At 40.5% G+C, this 23,496-nt stretch overlaps 1 protein-coding gene across 3 annotated transcripts in view; it reads left to right on the top strand.

The window, feature by feature from the left end:
• tmem117 (transmembrane protein 117) overlaps positions 1-15,271 on the top strand; it is a 233,891-nt gene extending 218,620 nt beyond the window's left edge. For all 3 annotated transcript variants that reach the window (XM_068000042.1, XM_068000040.1, XM_068000041.1), the window contains exons 7-8: positions 12,977-13,106; positions 13,738-15,271. In XM_068000042.1, the coding sequence (XP_067856143.1) occupies positions 12,977-13,106; positions 13,738-14,432 (825 nt within the window). In that variant the 3' untranslated portion in view covers positions 14,433-15,271. The remainder of the gene's footprint in view (positions 1-12,976; positions 13,107-13,737) is intronic.
• The last annotated feature ends 8,225 nt before the right edge of the window (positions 15,272-23,496 follow it).

The following is a 23,496-nucleotide window of genomic DNA, read 5'->3' as shown; positions in this document are numbered from 1 at the left end:
AGGCCATGGAGTAGGTGGGGGGGGGGGGGGCGGAATATGGCATTTGTGGATTACTGAGGGACATCAATCTCAACCCAGTAGTACAATAGTATTTATTTATTATCATAATGGGATTGTTCCATTATTGGGTGTGTTTTTATTGTTGGTATGCTGGGTTTCTTCATCGCTACTGGGTCAATACTCTATAATTTGCCACCTAACTTCACTATGGGATCACCATCCCCACAACAACAACTTGCATTTATATAGTGCCTTTAACATAGTCAAACATCCCAAGGCACTTCACAGGAGCATTAGCAAACAAAATTAGACACCGAGCCACTTAAGTAGATAACATGAAAGGTACCCAAAAGCTTGGCCAAAGAGGAAGGTTTTAAGGAACATCTTAAAGGAGGAGAGAGAGGTAGAGAGGCGGAGAGGTTTAGGGAGGGAATTCCAGAGCTTATGGTGAAGGCACGGCTGCCAATGGTGGAGTGATTAAAATTAGGGATGCGCAAGAGGTCAGAATTGGAAGAGCACAGAGATCTCAGAGGGTTGTAGGGCTGGAGGAGGTTACAGAGATAGGGAGGGGCGAGGCCATGGAGCGATTTGAAAACAAGGATGAGAATTTTAAAATTGAGGCGTTGCAGAACCGGGAGCCAGCGTAGGTCAGTGAGTACAGGAGTGATGGGTGAACGGGACTTAGTGTGAGTTAGGACACGGGCAGCAGAGTCTTGGATGACTCAATTTTATGGAGGGTGGGAGATGGGAGGTCAGCCAGGAGACAGGCAATGTTATGGTTGTGGAATTAGGCGGTCTTGGTGATGGAGCGGATATGTGTTTGGAAGCTCATCTCAGGGTCAAATAGGATGCCAAGGTTGCAAACGATCTGGTTCAGCCTCAGACAGTGGCCAGGGAGAGGGATGGAATCGGTGGCTAGGGAACGGAGTTTGTGGTGGGAATCAAAGACAATGGCTTCAGTCTTCCCAATATTTAGTTGGAGGAAATTTCTGCTCATCAGACAAGCAGTGTGACAAATGAGAGACAGTAGAGGGGTCGAGTGAGGTGTCATAGAGTCATAGAGTCATAGAGTTATACAGCACGGATAGAGGCCCTTCGGCCCATCGTGTCCGCGCCGGCCATCAGCCCTGTCTACTCTAATCCCATATTCCAGCATTTGGGCCGTAGCCTTGTATAGGTGGTGGTGAGGTAGAGCTGGGTGTTGTCAGCTTACATGTGGAACCTGATATCGTGTTTTCATATGATTTTTTTTATTCGTTCATGGGATGTGGCGTCACTGGCAAGGCCAGCATTTATTGCCCATCCCTAACTGCCCTTGAGAAGGTGGTGGTGAGCTGCCTTCTTGAACCACTGCAGTCCATGTGATGAAGGTTCTCCCACAGTGCTGTTAGGTAGGGAGTTCCAGGATTTTGACCCAGCAACGATGAAGGAAAGGCGAAATATTTCCAAGTCGGGATGGTGTGTGACTTGGAGGGGAACATGCAGATGGTGTTTCCATGTGCCTGCTGCCCTTGTCCTTCTAGGCAGTAGAGGTCGCGGGTTTGGGAGGTGCTGTCAAAGAAGCTCTGGCGAGTTGATGCAGTGCATCCTGTAGATGGTACACACTGCAGCCACGGTGCACCAGTGGTGAAGGAAGTGAATGTTTAGGGTGGTGGATGGGGTGCCAATCAAGCGGGCTGCTTTGTCCTGGATGGTGTCGAGCTTCTTGAGTGTTGTTGGAGCTGCACTCTCCAGGCAAGTGGAGAGTATTCCATCACACTCCTGACTTGTGCCTTGTAGATGGTGAAAAGGCTTTGGTGAGGGGAAGCATGGAGATAAGAAATAGGAGGGGGCCAAGGATAGATCCTTGGGGGACTCCAGAGGTGACGGTGCGGGAGCAGGAGGAGAAGCCATTGCAGGTGATTCTCTGGCTATGACCCGATAGATAAAAATGGAACCAGGCGAGTGCAGTCCCACCCAGCTGGATGACGGAGGAGAGGCGTTGGAGGGGGATGATGTGGTCAACCATGTTAAAGGCCGCAGACAGGTCGGGAAGGGTGAGGAGAGATAGTTTATCACAGTTACATAGGTTGTCATTTGTGACTTTGGTAAGGGCCATTTCAGTACCGTGGCCAGGCCGGAAACCTGATTGGAGGGATTCAAACATGGAGTTGCGTGAAGATGGGCACAGATTTGGGAGGCGACATCACGTTCAAGGACTTTGGAGAGGAAAGGGAGGTTGGAGATCGGGGGGTAGTTTGCAAGGATGGAGGGGTCAAGCGTAGGTTTTTTGAGGAGGGGAGTGATGATGGCAACTTTGATGGGGGAGGGAACCATTAACAATATCAGCTACCATGGGGTCTAGGAAGGGTAGTTGGGTGGTCAGCTTTTTGGTGGGAATAGCGTCAAGGGAGCAGGAGGTGGGTCTCATGGACAAGATGAGCTTGGAGGCGGCATGAGGGGAGATAGAAGAGTAACTAGAAAAAGATGCGAGTTCGGGGGGAACCTTTGGGGAAGTTTAGCTCGGTGGGCTAGGGGAAGGCAGCTGAACGGATGGTCTCAATCTTAGTGACAAAGATGCCCATGAGCTCCTCGGATTTGTTGTTGGAGGTGAGGGTGGAGAGGGGTTTAAGAAGACGGTTTGTAGTGGAGAAGAGAAGCCGAAGCTTATCGTTGCATTCAAGGATGATCCTGGAATAGTGAGCAGTTTTGGCAGAGGAGAGCAAGACCCGATTGTGGTTTATGTGGTCCAGCCAGATCTGGTGATGAATGACTAAACTAGTTGTCCACCATAAACGTTCAAGTTTGCGTCCCTTGGACTTACGGGAGTGGAGGTGCGGGCCATACCGGGGGAACGACCATAGTGAGAGAAAGTAACGGGGACAAAGGCATCAAAGGTGGAGGTGAGGGTGTGATTGAGCAGATTGGTAGCTGCAGAAATGTCATGGTGAATGGAGGGCCAAAGGCTAGACAGTTGGGAATTTGAAAGTGCCATTGTAAGTGACTTGGGGGAAGAGTTTTTTTCCAGGGGCAAACACAGAAGTAAGTGCAGTTGGGAGGAGGAAGGGGGTGTGGGTGGAGAGGGATACCAGGAAGTGATTAGAGATGGTCTTATCTGTGATTGACACAGCAGTTCAAGGAGAAGGCCCACCACCACCTCAGGGCAACATAGGGTCTCCAGGAATTAAAGATTACTCTCTTGGATGCTGCCATGAGCCACCCGGGAGAAAAGTCATTCTGGCATTAAAAAAAATGTGTTTTTTAAATTTTCTTTGAACCCTTTGTTTATTAGTTATAAAAATATTTGAGATGAGAATAAAGGCTGTTTGTCTGTTGGAGGCCTTTTAATGATACCTTCAGGAATACGTGCAACCAGAGCTGGCCTGGCGATGCCCACATCCTGAGAATATAGAAATAAGGGTAAAATACAACAAAAGCAAGAAGAGAAAATGTAGTTTTCCGCAAAAGTGAGACAATAATTTAGGACTCTCTCTTTTCAAAATCCTCTTCTACTCATTTCATTAATGTATTGATTTTCTCAACTCACGTAACATAGCAACATAGGAATAGGAGTAGGCCATTCAGCCCCTTGGGCCTGTTCTGCCATTCAGTGAGATCATGGCTGATCTGTTTCCTAGCCTTGGCTCCATACCCCCCTAATACCCTTGGCTAGCAAAAATCTATCTTGAAATTATTAATTGAGCTAGCATTTATTGCTTTTTGTGGGAGAGAGTTCCACACTTCTGCCACCGTTTGCATGAAGAAGTGTTTCCTAACTTTTCTCCTGAATGGCCTGGCTCTGATTTTAAGGTTATGTCCCCTTGTTCTACACTCCCCCACCAGCGGAAAAAGTTTCTCTCTATCTATCTTATCAAATCCTTTCAAAATCCGAAAAACCTCAAACAAATCACCCCTTAACCTTCTATATTCCAGGGAATACATGCCATTTTATGTAATCTCTTCTCATAATCTAACCCTTGGAGCCCTGGTAACATTCTGGTGAATCTGTGTTGCACTTCGTCCGAGGCCAATATATTCTTTCTAAGGTGCAGTGCCCAGAACGGTACACAGTACTCCAGATGTGGTCTAACTAGGGCTTTGAACAGCTGTAGAAAAAAATTCTCCCCCTTATATTTTAGCCCTCTAGTTATAAAGGCTAACATTCCATTAGCCTTTTTGCTTATTTTTTGTGCCTGACCACTACATTTTGTGTACATGGACCCCAAAATCTTTTTTGACCTCCAATGTTCCTAGCTTTTCACCATTTAAAAATCCTCGGATCTATCCTTTCTTGGTCCAAAATGGATGACCTCATACTTACCTGCATTGAAATCCATCTGCCACAGTTTTGCCCACTCACTTAATCTATCAATGTCTCCTTGTAATTTTATGCTCCCATCTACATTACTTACTATGCCACCAATCTTTGTGTCATAGGCAAACTTGGATATATGGCTGTCTATTGTGTTATCTCAGTTATTAATAAATATAGTGAATAGTTGAGGCACCATCACAGTTCCTTGTGGGACACCACTAGACACTTCCTTCAAATTCGAGTACAAGCCCATTATCCCTACTCTCTGTCTTCTACCACCTAACCAATCTCCTAACCAGCTCAATAATTTTCCTTCAATTCCAGGAGCTTTAATTTTAGCTAACAATCTCTTATATGGGCCGTTATCTAATGCCTTCTGGAAGTCCATATAAACTACATCCATAGACATTCCCCCGTCTACTACTTTAGTTACTTTCTCAAAAAATTCAATTTGGTTCGTTAGACATGACCTACCCTTTACAAATCCATGTTGGCTCTTTCTAATCGGCTCAAATTTCTCTAAGTGCTCAGTCACTCTTTCCTTAATTATAGATTCCAATAACTTCCCCACAACCGATATTAGACTACAGGTCTATACTTTCCTTGTTTCTCTCTCTTACTTTTCTTAAATAATGGAGTTACATTTGAAATTTTCCAATCTAAACGGACAATTCCTGAATCGAGGGAGCTTTGGAAGATTATGGCTAAAGCATTTGCATTTTCCTCAACTACTTCCTTTAAAACTCTGGGGTGGAAACCATCAGGTCCTGAGGATTTGTCAGTCTTTAGTGCCATTATTTTTTCTGATACTGTTTTCTTGCTTACGTTAACTTTAGTGAGTTCCAGCCTTGATTCATTATTAGTTTCCCTGGAATATAAGGAATATTATTCTCTTCCTCTACTGTGAAGAGTGACACAAAGTAATTATTCAACAAGTCTGCTATTTCCTTATTTTCTTTTGTAATATTAACCACATCTGTTTTTAAAGGGCCTATATTACCCTTGGCTATCCTTTTCCTTCTAAAATAATTGTAAAAACTTTTTGTGTTAATAAGCACAAACAGTTCAACAAAAAAAACAAAATGCAATACACAAAACTAATAAAGTGTGATGAAGAACAGAGCCTGGTTTTCCCACATCACCCAACGTGTTTTGATAAATGGGTGGCAGCTAAACTGAAAAAATACAGTCTTCCGCACATTATAGATTCAAACTCACTCATCGGTAAGTTAACCAATTTTAGAATGACAGTCCACTCAATCTAATTAACAAGTGCAACAGCTTCAATCCAGCAGTTGAGAAACCAACTGACAATCAAAGGAACATCATAAAAAGTATTGAACCTCAATTAAGTAATGAAACCCATTACTTGTCACCTCAAATAAATCGGACCATACCATTAAAATCAGGATTAAATAAAATGTACCTGCAAAATAAACCCAGTAGCTCAACTTAAAGCTGTAGAAAAAGTAGCAACCATGTTAGTCAGTGCTTTGATACGCTAGTTATATGAGCAGTATTGCCTTTGTACCATCCAGACTTGGGGATAGTGTGTGGTTAGCTGGGGCCCTGTAAGGTATAACTCCATTTTGCTGCAAATTAAAAAAAGTCATTAATCCTCACCAAAGCTAGCAGCAAAATGTGTGTCCCTTTAACATTTATTCAGAATCAAATATGTGATATTGACCTGTTTTCACAGCTGCCTGCAGCTGAATTTATTTAAATAGTATTAGCATGTAATTGTAATATTCTATTCTTTGTTCACAAGGAACTGGAGTGTTTTACTACATTAAAGGTGCTATATAAATGCAAGTTGTTGTTGTTTTGATTGGCTAAGAAAAGCCCATGCCATTGAACAAAAAGGTAAATGTTTCACTGGATCACCTGCACATTATTTACTACATTCCTTTTAAAATGGACACAGTTGTTGGTTGGGTAGGGAGTGAAGATCTCTATGCCTTGGGGAGAAAGTTGTTTTCTACTCGAGTTTACAATCACAGATGCCAGCTGTGACTCCAGAATTCAATCTTGCCAGTCGCAGGATCCTATTGAACATCACAGGATTTGAAGACGGCATGTCCGGGACCTCCTAAAAGTTGGCGGGAGGTGGGAGGGGGGAAACAGTCTACAAGAATAATTACAATGTATTAATTTTCATACTCAACATAACAATATTGTTTTGTTCGAATGGGAAAGTGATCTTATTATTCCCTTGTAGTCAGCTCTAGATTCAACGGGGTGATTTTCATCTGTGGGCCTCCCATTTCTCACCTGAGAAATGGGCGGCCGACAGTTGAATTTGGAAGGGACACCTCAGCCAGCCCATTGATGCCCAAGGACTACCTGATGCAATTTTCACGTGGGCCTGTAAATGGGTGAGCAGCGTGCCCAGCGGGAGGCTGCTTAAAAATGGAAATCGGAGTCCAATGCCAATTATGGGACCTCATTTCATTCTACATAAGGGTGGAGCGCTGGTGGCCTATCACGAAAAGGCCCAAACATTTTTTTTGCAAGAATGCTCCTCTTGTCTCCACAAAAATTCTACGGCTCACTGTCAGCCCGTGCTCGACACTCTCTGTGATCAGCTCCGCGCCCCTGAGGCCTGACCTGCTGGCCAGCTCAGTATGTGAACCGGCTTTCCTGCAATCACAGAGCTGCAGCGGGACCCCCAGCTCCCCAGCGATATTTCAATGAGGCCAGAACCGGAAACTGATTTGGATCTCCCGACCCCAGCTTCGGGCGGACAACGCCACCACTCTGCCAACTTCACGTCTAAAATCACCCCTAGCATATCTGATCAAAGTGACTAATCTGAGACTTAATGACAACAGTCACATGTCTGTCGACCCATGTATTCCACTTTCACTACCACTACGCCCAGTAAGCAGAACACCACCACCTGTATTAACTCATAACCGTAACTGTTTATAAAAGATCAAATCATCATCTATAAACATGAGGGTACTTCTAGCTGTTCATTTTGCACTACTGTAAAAGCTTCTCAGATACTAGTGTTGAGAGTTTTATCACCAAGACAAGGATGTGGTTTTGTAGAAATTACTTCTGCCACTGAAAATGCTGCTGGGTTTCTACAAAGTTGACATTTTAAAGAAGACATAATTTTAGCATCTTTGCAAGGAAAGAAAGAAAGGACTTGCATTTATACAGTGCCTTTCATGAGCTGAGAATGTTCCAAAGTACTTCACAGGCAATAAAGTACGAAAGTAGATAGGATCTCCTCTACCAACCACTCCAACAACAAACACACTGCTTTTTTACAATAGCAAGTACCGAAATTAAGAAAAAAAATCTAAATCTAAATTTAAAGCAATAACTTGTCAGTTCCTCAGGTACTGGAGTGGATCACTTGAATTATTAGACCAATGCTTCTTTACTATGTTTCCCACAGCCAAAACAAATATTTTGCCAATAGACTTTTACACCTATCCAAATGAGTGACTGTAAACTTCATGGCAGTATTGGCTCCATAACATAAAACCTCTGCAACCAATTTGCAGCCACTGTTTATCTGATTAAATTCTTCAGAAACAAGAAACACGTTTGATGAGCATTTGAAATCAATAACACTCTTCTGAATGGAGATCTTTAGAACTAGCATGTGTTCTGCTGTGTCCCCTTATCTAGAATTAGGTTCTGTTCTTCGCCTCTTTAGGCTATCTTTAAAGCTTGTAATTTTTTACTTGCAAATTTTAAAAGTGAATCAGGGAATGGATATGATCATGTATCAGTACACTCGTGTCAGTAGTTGCAACAAGGATGACACTGAACCTATCTTCTTCATCAAAACAGATATCCTGATCTTTATTGTAATCATTATTATCATGGTTACTTATTTTAGATTCAAGTTGAAGTTCTTCACCTTTGAAGTTGGACTCATCCACAATTGAGGAATCAAATGGGAAGCTAAACAGGTTTCCTGTTGTACAGTGTGTCCAGCACTGCAAGTTGGATCACATGCACCTGGCAGAGTTGCTGTTCAGCTTTTATAACTCTCCCAACTTGTACCATTATACTGTCAGCTGTGATGTACCCAATATCATTTGACAATGAGAGGCCATACAATTTGCTTCACTTCTAATAGCTGGATACATTTTCCAGCTGACATAGAACTGAGTTCTAATCAATTCAGGTCTCCAAAAACTTCCATCCAAAGCAAAGACAGATATCTTCATATATTGCCTGTTTCATGTCGCTGACCACTCATCTAAATTCAGGCTGAATTTTCCCCCCCTCTTCCTGTGAGCTGGCAAGTCACTCATTATAAATGTTATTACTGTTTGACCATGATCGAATCAAAGAATTCTACACTGCAGAAACAGGCCATTTGGCTAATCCAATATGCTAGTGTCGTTCTCTATATGAGTCACCTAGTCAAATCCTACTCTCCTGCTCATTCTCCAGACCTTTTAACATTGCTCTTTTTCAAGCAACTATCCAATTGCTTTTTAAAAACATTTATCCATCACTTTATTAACCTTGACAAAACGAATCCTGCTTGCAATGCCGCTTGAAGATAAGCCGAGGAACAGAGCTGAGGAAAAGCAGTCCATCTCCTTCAGTCATGTGCAAGCGTTGCTTGCAGACTATTTTCATCAGTGCCAAAGATATGAATTATGCATTGTACCTTTGTGGTCGCAGTAGCAGGTAGAACTTCCAGAGTCATCATTGGGTTTAGTATGGGTAGTAGTAGGTTTGTTGTTCTTTTCCTTGGGTTAGTGTTGTGCTTTTGTGTTTTACCTTAAGATTAGCGTGAAAATTTTTGGTAGAAGCGTTGGTCATCTTCAATATTTGTTGGCGCATTTCTCTTTGCACTGGTTTGCTATTCTTTTAACAAGAATTGCCATATTCCTTTGACTTGTATTCTTCAAATGAAGCAAGCCATCAACAATCTTCTATATATCTGTAATATCTGTACTGATGCTACCTTTGTCACTTCAGTTTTCTACCCAGAGGTGCCATTGTTGAGCGAGAAAATCACGTGTAACAGTGATGGTACACCAAATGAGGAAGTTCAGTAATGTCTCAAGTACTGCTGTTATTGGTTTTATGACCGTCATTCTGTAGCGTTCATTACTTCCACAATCCTGGATAGCCTGGAACTTTAAGCTGCAAATTGCACTAAATTAAATCCTAAAATGCAATAATCCTGGGTTTGCAAACCTTATGTACGACTGTACTGCTTTCTGGGGAAAAAAAAACCTCGAATTTCTATTCGGGGGTAAATTAGATGAAACTGACTGGAAATTGGAGTGGAGTTGAGAAGGCAGTGCAGGAGAAGTTTATTATTGCCCTAACTCCCCACCTCCAGCCTCCCCTTTGGCCTCCTGCCCCAGGTTTTATATGGGATTAGAGGATGATTGTTGAAGAGTTCTCTTCTTGTAAATGTTTTTTTTCTCTCATATGCTGTTTTTTCCTACAACCAGAGTAGTTTCAGTTGTTATGATGATATGAAATAATACCCAAATGTCAACATGCAGCCCTTTATGAGTGTGATGACAGGTGCATAAAATATTCAGCCACATTAGATGGAAGGATTGAGCTGAATACATGTAAGGTTGTGAGTGTCAGAACACTTCCAGTTGAAGGTTCAGGATGCAAAGTGTACCTTAATGAGTAATTCACATTAATATAAGAATTGAAAGTGTATGGGGAAGGTAATGTTAAGTGCCATACGTGTTTAGTGCACTGCATTAATGGAAAGTAATGATGGGTTCTTCTACCTCAGCTGACCTGGTAAGATCATTAAATTTCTTCTGGTATTGCTTCCAGGTACATTGTATGATGAAAGTGATATTCACACTACTTATCACCCCTTGGTTGCTGCTCTTGGGGTCCTGCCATGTTTACATTCTCACTTTCTGCAGTACACTTTCAACGGTACCTGCCAAGAAATGGGCTACTCTCTGGCCTCTTGCACTTCTTACAGATGTTCTTTTCTTTAAAAAAAAAGCTTCCTGGCATGCAAATCTATAAGTCGCCATGTCTGCCTCTTTGAATTACTGCAGCCCTTTAAATTTTGCAGCAATACCTGATTTCTCACTCACCAATGGCAAGCTCCTAATCACAGGCATTTTAACTCTCGAAGCTCAGCGACAATATTGTAACGAAGCTGATCCCAGAAATACCTGCGGGTTCGTTGCACTAAAAGTCGGGTAGGTGTTATCCCACGCTGCCTGACTTCTGGTCAAGCATACGCCCAACCAGAAAATTATGCTACTGTGTGAACAGAAACAACAACAACGACAGCATCTTACATTTGCACAGCTCCTTTAACATAGGAAAATGTCACAAGGCACTTAGGAATAAGACATGTTCTGAGTGATCAATAGGTTGATCATCATTTAAGGGAACCAAGTCCTAGTTGTTGAACTGACTTGAACCATTAACGCGAGCTGCCTCCGTCTATATTCAGTAGCAAGGACCAGTTTCCCAAAGTAAATGATAGCTTTATTTGCTCATTCAATTGAAATAGTCCTGCCAACTGCAATAGCATTTTATTACTATTACTTGTTATAATTGCTTCATATTATTGGATCACAAGTTATTTATTTTTAACTTGAATTCTAAATATTCATTGGTATGGTTTGTAGCTTTTTAATTTAGTATGTACTGATTTTGAAAGACTTGTTTACAGGAGAATCATTAACCATGATAGCAAATATAAAATAAGATACTGGTTTTATGCAAAAATAATACAGCAATGTTGAAATCTGCATAGCTGCGAAAAAGGATCCTGTCATTAAGATTGAAAGCGAGTAAGGCTCCATTTTACTGTTTCCAATTTCATTCTTTATGATCTATAAAATAGGATTGTCAAGCTACCAGCCCTCCTGCCGAAATATTGGTCAGATTTATTTCATGTCCCTGCTATAGGCTGATGATGTTATTTTGCATGCACACTTGCTTTCCTGGTCTGTGGTAAATTAACAACATGTTTTATGAGTCCAGTGGCAGAGATTCTAACGTGTAAACGTGGAAAAAAAACCTGAAAAATTCATGTCAACACAGGAGCTTCTGGCAGAAATTTCTCTGAGCAGATCCATTGAAAAAGATTTTATTGATTAAGTTCAAATAGTAATCGCAGATGGGGGAAAAAAAAATCAAATGTTGCTGCAGAAGATAATAGTGCATACTGGCATATTGCCGCAAGGCTCACCCAACAATATAGGAATCTCTGGTGGGTTGGAGGCATTCAGCAAAGAGTTCCCAGATTGGCCATTAGAAAAACAAAAGGGTTAGCAAGTCTTTGGTTGGATATGCCACAGATCTGCTGGTGTCAGAATTTCTAGCTCTAGGACAAATATGTGTTTGCTCATCCCTCAGCTTGTTTTTTTTCTCAGCTCAGATGACAAGGTTAAATCCCTTCAGTCTTATGAATGATAAACAAGCTAATTTCCAATTCTTCTATGCTATTTTAATGGTGGTGTTAACTCATTTATTTTAAATGGAGCTAATGCCTCTATTAAAATAGCAGAGAGAGGAACTTGATACAAATTTGTTAAGCTTTTGTTCAATAACATTGCTCACAGTTATTTCCAGGCTATAGCGTTGTTAGGTAGGGATGACACATCAAGCTGGGCTTTAGGTCAGGTTGTCATGTTTAATAGCTTAGACATTGTACAGTAATGTAACATGTAGTGGGTAGTGTTTCACGTTATGTTCATTTTCTTCATACTGTCTGTTTTCTTTAGCTGGCTGTTCAATCAGTAGAAGAGCAGTCTTGGTGCTCTTTGCCTTGCCTGAGGAAAAGGTGGTTTGTCAGTGAGGTGCTGGTACTCTCACAGTAGGGGGAGCATATGCCAACAGAGATTGCTGTCGTATGGAATTTTGGGATAACTTCAGAATCACAGGGCACTGCTGCCCCTTGAATCTTGTTGAGCTGGTGAGACTAAACCACATGCATATTTGAGTGGCATATTTCACTGTAGCCATGCATGAAGTTGTATCACCAGTTGCAAAGAGGAGTTGGGCAGAAAACAGCAGCAATTCAGACCGCTGGGCTGAATTCTGCCACCCATTTTGTGTGGAGGCTTGTAATCGGGTGTGTAATAAAATGGGCTCGAGCCTTTTATCAAATAAAACAGTTGCCAGCTGTTGGTGTAGAAGTAAATGGTTCTGACCATAAGCAGAGAATAAAAATGAAGAAAATTAAATTGCAGTCTGATGATTTAGATTTTGTAGTGATCTTGAAAGTGTGTGTTAAATATTTGAAAACCATCATATTTCTGTATGCAGAATGCACAATTATTTTGATAAGGCAATAAAGTTGTCGTACAAGAGTTTCAAATAGAATGGATAAGTTGGTTGGCATTTTGGACTAAAATTATTTTTATGTTGATGTCGTATAACAAGACATGTAATGAGCCAGTGCTGCAACAGATTGGCAATAATATATGCTAGGCTGTGACATTATCTTTATATGTTAACATTTGTTCTGTTTCCTTTATACAAATAGGTGATACTTTGGGGAATATCGGGTACACAAGAAAAAAAGTGCAGATGTAACGACAAAAGGGATAGGTCATGTCATATTTTAACATATTTAATACAAGCACATTATGGTACAATAATTTAAGGGCATCAGTCAATAGGTTTTTCATTTATCACTAAACTATATTATTGAGAGATTCATTGCTGAAAAAATTGTCTTTTTTATGTTAGGATTGGGAATTTCCACAATTTATGGGAAATTTGGAAATCAACCTTCCTGGTCTGCCCACCTCACACATTCAATTAAGACTGCCTCACTTTAAGAAGATATTCAAGAAGGAATACCTCATTTGCATCACAGGTAAGGGACATAAATATGAAATAGTGGACATGGGAATTTAAAATGGAAATGTAAAAGACAGAATGTATGAGTTTAAAATGTGGACTGAATTATGTCTGTGTGCCCTAGTCCAATTATTCCTCACCCTCCTAACCCCACTTCACCTGAACATTATACCTAGTTGTGACTCACTGTGTACGAATGACACCATGAGAGTTGACTAGTATTCTAGTAAAAAGACAAAATTGTTGCAAATCGATATATATTGCAAACATGAATGTTTAAAGTCTTTTTACTTTCTGTTTGCCACCTTTCATACCTAAAGAAGTTTGTCTGGTTTAAAAAGTTCTCCAATGATAAACAATATTCTTAGTTAATAGAAACTTTAGAACCATATGCGATTTAGTTGGAAATCTATAATAGAAAAGCTAACAATTTTTAACATACATTCATGTTGTGGAAAATGTTATGCATGGTCTTTAACCCCGTTAAGGACTATATATTTTACATAAACAAACTGTCTGACTGCGCCCCCCCCACCCCCCACCACCAAAAGGAATAATGTTTTGTGTTGTGTAAATTTTGAAGGCAATTCATGGCTAAGCAGAGTTTCCTATCAGATTTTTACAATATTCATCACATTTATTTACAGGTAAATGGTTTAACTATGGGATCATCTTTCTTGTATTGATTTTGGACCTGAATATGTGGAAGAATCAGATATTTTACCAGCCACCTGAATATGGCCAGTATGTGGGGCCTGGGCAGAAAATCTATACAGTAGAAGATCCCGAGACATTAAAGGATTTAAACAAAACTACTCTAAGCTGGGAATGGAGGTCCACTAATATTAACCCTCTGACTAACAGGACTTATGCCCACAGTGACATGTTTTTGCACAGCAGGTATATAGGTGCCAAACTTGGGGTCAAGTGTCTTGCTTTTGTCCCAAGCATCTTTGCATTTCTCTTGTTTGCATTCTTCATCTGGTTTTTTGGAAGATTCCAGAAACGTGAACAAATTGAGGACAAACAAGATAATTTGTATGTAAAGATCAAGAGGAAATCGCCTTCTGAATTTAGCAAGGATTTAAATGAATCTGCAGAAGATGCACAAAAGCCTGTGACTATAAATGATGAACCATTGATGTCTGCTGGGACAGAGGTGGCAACAGCCATTATACATGGTACTACCTCTACTTCATCTACTGAAGACCAGGACACTTTCCTCAAGGGTTCACAGAGTAACAGTATGCATGACGCAAAGCCAGATACTGAATCTGTGTCCCCTATTGTTCTTTCTGATCCATCGGCAAAAACGTTACCTGACCAACATGTTAAAACTTAAATTTAAAACAAGAACAGGCCTTTTATCTTTTCATTTTTACACATTTATAGATCTTTATACATTTTGTGTTACAGTGTCATTTTGACTTGAAAATTACTGACCTAGATTTAAAAAAAACTAACTAAACTATGTAGGTGGTGGTTCTGTAGTAGGACAGAAGTCACTTTTATTTTTTAAAAAAGCATAATATTGTGCCTACACCTAGACATTCCTTTATATCTTGCCTTTCACAATAGCACATGGTTTGTGTCAATGCTGTTATTAAATTGTACTGTAATATCGTATTCATTTCTAACACAAGGGTAAAATGATAAATACTGTACTAGTTGTGCCTTGAGAATTTCCATTTTGTACTATTGTCTCAATGAATTAAAAAAATAGATTTTCACCTTCACAAAATAAAAACATGAGCAGTTCCTGATTCTCTAATAGGATTGCCTGAGAGACCGCTAGACTACTGCTCATGTAAAGCTGTATTCTTCTGAGGCAGAAATTGCTATTGGAAGTGCTCTTGTTATGAATAGGTGATTCCGACGCTTAATTGGTTATGGTGCAGATAGTATTGACAGCTGAACTGCACAAGAAAGAAGCAGTGTTGATTAATCTTTTAATTCTGGTGAATTGGCTGCCCGCCAAAGAAAGCAATGAAGGTGGTGGGGAGCAGACAACGACAGAGCAGAAAGAACGGCTCTGTGTGGGCCATTGTGTATGAAGAGGATATATTTCACAATGAGAATTGTATTGCAGTACTGTATGTTAAAGCACAAATAATTGCGTATTTAGATATGTAAAAATACTAACTAACTACAAATCTAGAATAAACTGTGTAATCCTTTAAACTTGTATTCATTGCTCTTTGCAGACCTACCAAGTATCCACTCATTGTGGTTTAAAAATGTAGGCTATTCTGATGCATGCCATTATTTAAAAATAAACACAGCTGTGTGTTTAAATGGGTTTACCAGCTGTACCACCCTTGCCAAACTCTGCTTGTATTCCTCTGTTAAATTAAGGCAGAGGCTAATCTTTCAGTTTTTGGTTTACAAGTTTAGTGTGAAGCAAGACATGAAGTGGGATCTGAGATTTTGCTCTGCCTGGCATTAATGTTACATCTGCTAACCTAGCATTTGCCAAGTCTGATCTATCAGTTTGAGTATGAGAAGTATTGTATTCATATTGCAATTAAGCAACTGGTTAGATCCATCCTGATTAAGTGCGTTAGTTTACAAGATGGAATTGTAAACTACCAGTGAGACACTGATTGCTGCTGTATGTAAAGTTGTTTTCACTCATAATAAATCAAGTTGTTTCTTTATCATTCAATGCTGGATTATTAGGAATCCCAAAAACAATATAAGAACAACACATTGCAATCTTTGCATTCTTTGCCACTGCCATGTCTTTTATTGTCAAATAAATCAAATGTTTAGCCTATGTTCTAATTTTGTAAAATACAACAACATCAACAACAACTTGCACTTATATAGCACCTTTAATATAGTAAAGTGTCCCACAATGCTTCACAGGAGTGTTATCAATCAAAATTTGACACTAAGCCACTTAAGGAAATATTAGGGCAGATGTAAGAGGTAGGTTTTAAGAAGCATCTTAAAGGAAGAAAGAGAGGCGGAGAGGTTTAGGGAGGGAATTCCAGAGCTTAGTGGCCAGACAGCTGAAGGCACGGCTGCCAATGGTGCAGCAATTAAAATCGGGGATGCGCAAGAGGCAAGAATTGGAGGAGTGCAGAGAAATACGATAATCATGGTTACCACATTGCATTTTATCTTGCTCAGTCCTTGCTTGTTTTTCTCGAACTGAGGAATATGATTTAAAGTGATTTAATAAAGTGGTAAACTAGTTTTCATTAACCAAAGTGATATAGTTATATCTGAGCATATATCTTGGGATTGTAAGTGAAGAGCCTGCCCAGTATCAAGAAATTTGGCGCCCATTTAGTTTCGAAACTTTAACTTGAGTAACTTTGAACTAAAGAAATGCAAAGTGGTCTAAACCAAATGTTGGGATTTGAAGACATCAACTAACAACAATTAGGCATAGAACTCTGCTGAATAGTAACCAAACAGATCCAGTTTGGCAACAGCATAGGGTGGAGGTTAAGTGCAGCATCAAATTTAGTTGGACTGCTCAGAGATATTAGATAGATAATTCCCTAGAATTAGATGGTTTATTTGCTGTGGGGTGAGGGGAATGAGTGGGTAATTAGAACAACTATTAATGGGACTAGGTAATAGGATGGGAAATAGTGTGTCACTGTTACAACCAGTGGAAAGCATTCCATGGATTCATGTTAACCTTGTTTCTATTACAATTTTATTGGTCAATAATTAATTAAAGTTGATAACTTATTAATTTACTTAATACCTTATGCAAAAATAACTCTCTCAGGAGCTTAAGTTTGGAAAGATGTTATAGATGTGCATTTAATCAGGTGGGAACTCATAGTTGAGGTCCCAAACATTCTTTGCAGTCTTGCTTTGTTTTTGGTGAATTTCTTTTCTATCCGGCACTCTCCTTGGCTAGGTTTGGCATGGCCAGATGCAGAGAAAAACTACTTTTTTTTGTTCCAACAACGTGCTTAGCTTCAACCCCAGAAGAACCATCTTTTGTGCTAGTGTGAAATTTTTTATCTCACATACAACCTATTCTAATAGCCTGTCTGAGTTAGATTGGAAATTTATGCTTAATTATGATTTTTTTTTTTGTTTGTTTTGAGCACATACCAACTAGGAACCAGGTTGAGATTATCCAAATTTATTTTGCATAAACCATATTCAACTGTGGACAGAATTTGAACCTAACAACATCAACAAAGTAAAATGTCACAGGTGTTTCACAGGGGCGTAAACAGACAAATATTGACACCGAGCCAAAGAAGGAGACATTAGGACAGGTAACCACAAGCTTGGTCAAAGAGTTAGGTTTTCAGGAGTGCATTAAAGGAGGAAAGAGAGGCGGAGAGAGTCAGGGAGGGAATTCCAGAGCTTAGGGCCTAGACACTGAAAGCATAGCCAGCAATGGTGGGGCCAGATTTCATTGTGCCATCCAGTCCCACAAGGAAAAATAAAATTGCTTGGTAACATCTGTAAAGTAACATTTTTCTGAGAAGATCAAACTCTTTGTCACAACATTTGAAAGTGTTTGTTGCAGCATCAGGATGTAAAAGTCTGAGTATGTCAGTAGCTTTTGAACTGGACGAGCTCTTCATTTGTCCAGTCTTTTCTTCTGAGTCTAAAGTCTGCACAGATAAGCACTTGTATCTCAAGCTTAACATTCAACTGTTGATTGTTATATCAATTATTTCTGAATGAGAGAAAATACTTTTAATGAATAAGGTTGGTGTGACCTGTAAGAACTTCCCATTGATCTGCATTTCACAGATGGTAATTGTATTCCAGAACAGGCACATGTGCACGTGCATGCCATCATATATCAACTGCTTGATTCTGAATCATTTTAGCCACAGATGGTTGTATATAACGTGCATGTGATTGTTGAGGAATCTGAGTGTGACTTGAAAAATACAATTAAGTCTGCTACTCTCAAGTCTTGACCTTGATCTGTTTGCCTGGCAATACAAAAGAGCAGCCAGGTGATGACTCAATCTCTGTTTTTTTTGGCTCTATGTTGGGAAGAAGCTGCCCTCTGCTCAGCACCTCTCCAATCAATATGATTGAGATTGGCAAGTGACAGGTTTTTGACTTCAAATGACATCTGACCAATGCATGGCACCATGCAATGGATCTCTAACAAACTGAGCTGCTGTCCTATCCTTATGAAGAATGCTACTAATAGATTTGCAAATTGAATAATGCCACAAGTTCATGGTATTTTTTACAGATTGGAAGTTAAGTCTTTTGTTGTTACTTATTAAGCACCATTAGCCGTGACACTCCACAATTCATATATTAAAACATGTTCAAATACTGATATCAATAAATCTGTTAACTCATCGAGTGTGGGGTAACCAGAATGATGATGCTTTACAGCATAGAAGGAGGCCATTTGGCCCATTGAACCCATGCCAGTTATCTAAAAGAGCTATTCACTTATTCTCATTTCCCCTGCTCGACTCTTATACAGCAAGTACATAAGTACATTATTCTGTGTATTTCACTCTGGATATATGAAAGTCCAGTATGATCTTGTACTGCTGATAAAATCAGCATATTGCAGTAGCAACATGCAATTATCTTGTTTTTATCTGGAGTTCCAGAATATTGCAGTGTCGATTCAATGCTTATTCAGTCTTTTAATCCTTCTGGAGAAATGATGCAGGAGGGAGGGCTTTAGATTCCTGGGGCATTGGGACCAGTTCTAGGGCAGGATGGGTTTGTTCAAGATTGTCTGGTTGCACCTCAACAGAGCTGGGACCATTGTTTTCATGGTCGAGGTTAACTGGTACTGTGATAGAGGGATTAAGCTAATTTGGCAGGGGGATGGGCACCAGGATGAAACAGTAGAGAGGAGAATCAAGGTGCACAGAGGATTGGGAGGGACAAATAGCACTAGAGTAAATAATAGTTCAGAAACAGGAGGGATCAACAAGGGGCAAATGCGAGGCAGTCTAAGATGAATTTGGAGTGCATGTGTATAAATGCACGTAGCGTGGTAAATGAAGTTGGTGAGCTGCAGGCACAAGTCGCCACATCGGACTATGATATAACGGCAATAACGGAAACCTGGCTCAACGAAGTGGAGAATTGGGTAATTAATATTCCTGGCTACAAGATATTCAGGAAAGATAGGGAAGTAGAGAAAAGAGAGGGGTGGGGGGTGATGGCAGTATTGATCAAAGAAGCTATTAGCCCTGGAAAGGCATGATGTAGTTGAGGGGTAAAAGACAGAATCTATTTGGTTGAAATTAAGGAACAATAAAGGAGCTATTATGCTACTGGATGCATACTATAGTGAGAAGGAGATAGGGGGGAGTCCACAATCGGGGGGTGGGTTGATGGATCGCGGGGGGCGGTCCGCCATTGTGGGGGAGGTTTGGACGATCATAGGGGTCCTATCATGCCATGTGAGCTTGTTGGGCCTGGATGAAGCACTCCAGCTCCTCCTGACCCACAAGCAGTGCAATAAATGCACTTACCTCATGGATCCAGCCCTGCTCACCTGCTTTCATCTGCTGAGAATCGGAAGCTATGGGAAACCCATGCAGGTAAGATTAAATTCGGTTTACCTTTTTAATACAGAAAAAATTAAGTGCCTCAACTATCGCAATGAGGTACATTGTCCCTTTAACAATCCCCCCGGCGGCTTTAAGTGGGGACGGGACTTCCGGGTTTCGGATGCGTGCGCATCCAAATGCGCCTGAGTTAATCCCAGAAGTGGGTGCGTTGGAGTCGGGTTGTGGTCCCACTTGAAAAACTATAACTTTTACCTCCCACCCACCCCCAACCCACCCATTCCTTGGGGTTAAAATTACCCCCAATAATCCGGGACAAAATTAATTGGCACTTAGAAAAGTATGGACTAATAAATGAAAGTCAGCACAGATTTGTTAAAGGAGCGTTGTGTTTGACTAACTTGATTGCGTTCTTTCATGAAGTAACGGAGAGGGTTGATGAGGGTAGTGCGGTTGATGTGTATATGGACTTTCAAAAGCATTTGATAAAGTACCACATAATAGACTTGTTAGCAAAATTAAAGCCCATGGGATTAAAGGGACAGTGGCAGCATGGATACAAAATTGGCTAAGGGACAGAAAGCAGAGAGCAGTGTTGAATGGTTGTTTTTCAGGCTGGAGGGAAGTATACAGTGGTGCTCCCCAGGGGTCAGTATTAGGACCACTGCTCTTTTTGATATATATTAATGACCTGGACTTGGGTATACAGGGTATAATTTCAAAGTTTGCAGATGACATGAAACTCAGAAATGTGGTAAACAATGTGGAAGATAGTAACAGACTTCAGGAGGACTGGTGAAATGAGCAATGCAGATGAAATTTAACACAGAGAAGTGAGAAGTGATACATTTTGGTAGGAGGAATGAAGAGAGGCAATATAAACTAAATGGTATAATTTTAAAGGGGGTGCAGGAACAGAGAGACCTGGGGGTATGTGTACATAAATCTTTGAAGATGGCAGGACGAGTTGAGAAGGCTGTTAGAAAAGCAAATTGGATCCTTGGCTTTATTAATAGAGGCATAGAGTACAAAAGCAGGGACGTTATGCTCAACCTTTATAAAACACTGGTTAGGCCTCAGCTGGTGTATTGTGTTCAATTCTGGGTGCCACACTTTAGGAAGGATGTCAAGGCCTTAGAGACGGCGCAGAGAGATTTACTAGAATGGTACCAAGGATGAGAGATTTCAGTTAGATGGAAATTCTGGAGAAGCTAGGGTTGTTCTCCTTAGAGTAGAGAAAGTTAAGAAGAGATTTGATAGAGGTGTTCGAAATCATGACTTGGTTTTGATAGAGTAAATAAGGAGCAACTGTTTCTAGTGGCAGAAGGGTCGATAATCAGAGGTCACAGATTTAAGATGATTGGCAAAAGAACCAGAGGTGACATGAGGAAGCATTTTTTTACACAGTGAATTGTTATGACCTGGAATGCACTGCCTGAAAGGGTGGTGGAAGCAGATTCAATAATAACTTGCAAAGGGGAATTGCCCTTGAAGGGAAAAAAATTTACAGGGCTATGGGGAAAGTGCGGTGCAGTGGGACTAATTAGATAGCTCTACCACAGAGCCGGCACAGGCATGATGGGCTGAATGGCCTCCTTCCATGCTGTATCCTACTATGATACTGTGATAATTGCATGTACAGGCAGAACCAACCTGTTTATTATTTCTCTAGTATTGTAGCTCTGAGTCTAAATTAACGATTACTTTCCTTTTTATGATTCATTTAATCAAATTAGAGGGACTGCACAAAACAGCAACTCAAAGAAAATCCCATAAAATTAGGTAATCATAGGTTGCTTTGGTTCGCAAAGCACTCAAATTAATTTGAATATGCATTCTTTTTCTTGTACACCTTTGAGCAGAGCACTGGGAAAAGAATGCTTTCAGTCTCACAGTTAGCAATAACTGCAATTCACTGGAGAGCCTTGCTGTTAGCAATGTCACAAGCAATCTTTATCAATTTTACAAGTGAGAGGACGTGTGACAAACTGCAATCTGCAGACTTAATCCCTACTAGCCTGGCGATAGCCAACTTGGTTTATCACATCAGTACGTTTTCTTATTTCACTGTTAGCAACTAGAAATTGCTGTCTGACTTGAGAGTTTATTTTCAAAGGCATAGGCTATTTCCCTAGGAGCGCTCATTTTGTGAGCTCTGTTCTGACTTCAATGCTTTGTAATTAAATCTACCTTTTGAAAAATGTTCTAACATTGTTGATTCTTTTGTAACTTGCTGCAATAATTATGCTACATGTCGTTAATTTTGATTGTACTTGGTACACAATTGCATTTGGTTGCCTTTACTAACCGATTACTAATGTCACTTTACATTTTGGTTAAATAGATGTACAGTCTACCACACAGCTACAAGTCTGATGTGATATTTATAGCAAGAGTGAATCCAACTGCAATGTAAAAGATTGTAGAACAATATTTAACATATATTAAAATATTTTTATAATGATCAGAATGCCAAATAATGCTGATTTAAGTATTTTTATTGTACAACTAATACTGAAATGCAAGTATATTGAAAAATATCAGCTTGGTTCATTTGATACAACTCTTGGCTCTGGGTCAGAAGATTGTTAGTCCAAGCTGTACACCAGGACTTGGAACATAGGGCAAGAATTACCACTCAACTTACGCTGGCTCCCAGGCAGAACTCTAGAGGAGTGCGTTGGGAAATTCTTTGGGAAGCACTCAGCTTGCCCCCATTGTTTCCAACATTTTCTGCCAGAATTGACTTTAGGTGTATGCTACATCTGCCCAAATATGAATGGGCATATTATAACTAGATGCAAATGAAGGGAATACATCATCCAATGTAACTACAGGCCAGTGAGAAGAAGTCAATAGTGAGAACGATGCTGAAGCCCCAATCTGGGGCACAGTAAGTGAACACTTGATACAGTATACAACAACAACAGCAACAGTGTGTATTTATATAGTGCTTTTAATGTAGTTAAACATCCCAAGGTGATGGGTGAGTGGGACTTGGTGCGAGTTAGGATATGGGCAGCAGAGTTTTGGATGAGCTCAAGCTTACAGAGGGTGCAAGGTGGGAAGCTGGCCAGGAGAGCATTGGTATATTCAAGTCCAGAGGTAACAAAAGCATGGATGAGGGTTTCAGCAGCAGATGAGCTGAGGCAGAGGCAGAGATGGGTGATGTTACAGAAGTGGAATTAGGTGGTCTTTGTGGTGGAGAAGATATGGGGTTGGAAGCTCAGCGCAGGGTCAAATAGAATGCCAAAGTTGTGAACGGTCTGGTTCAGCCTTAGACAGCGGCCAGGGAGAGGGATGGAGTCGGTGGCAAGGGAACGTAGTTTGTGGCAGGGATTGAAGACATTGGTCTTCCCAATATTTAATTGGAGGAAATTTCTGCTCATCAAATACTGGATGTCGGACAAGTATTGTGACAAATCAGAGGCAGTTGAGTGGTCAATAAATATAAGCTGATCAGGTATGGTCAGCATTGTTTGCTGAAATATAGGTCATGTCTAATGAACCTAGTTGAGGTCCTGGGTTAGAGGAAAGTTGCTGGATATCATGTACATAGATTTTCAGAATGCATTTTATAAGATTCGACACAAGAGATTACTAGCTAAAGTTGAAGTGCATGGGAATTGGAGGCGAGCTTTTGGCACGCATAGATAAGTGGTTGGGAGATAGGAGGCAGAGAGTTGGGAAAGAGGGAGCTTCTTGGATTGATGGACAGTGATAAGCAGTATCCCCTAACGATTGGTGCTGGGGACCCAGCTTTTTACTCTAAATATAAATGTCTTAGATTTGGGAATAGAAAGGAATACGTCCAAATTTATAGATGATATTAAATTAGGAGGGATGATGGATTGAATATCCTAAACCTATTCTTATGTTTCTGTGCTCCTTTGGTTTGTACTTAAGTCATTGCTC

This window comes from Heptranchias perlo, chromosome 18 (assembly GCF_035084215.1).
Source record: "Heptranchias perlo isolate sHepPer1 chromosome 18, sHepPer1.hap1, whole genome shotgun sequence".
NCBI lineage: Eukaryota > Metazoa > Chordata > Chondrichthyes > Hexanchiformes > Hexanchidae > Heptranchias > Heptranchias perlo.
This window is presented reverse-complemented; position numbering and strand designations above follow the sequence as displayed.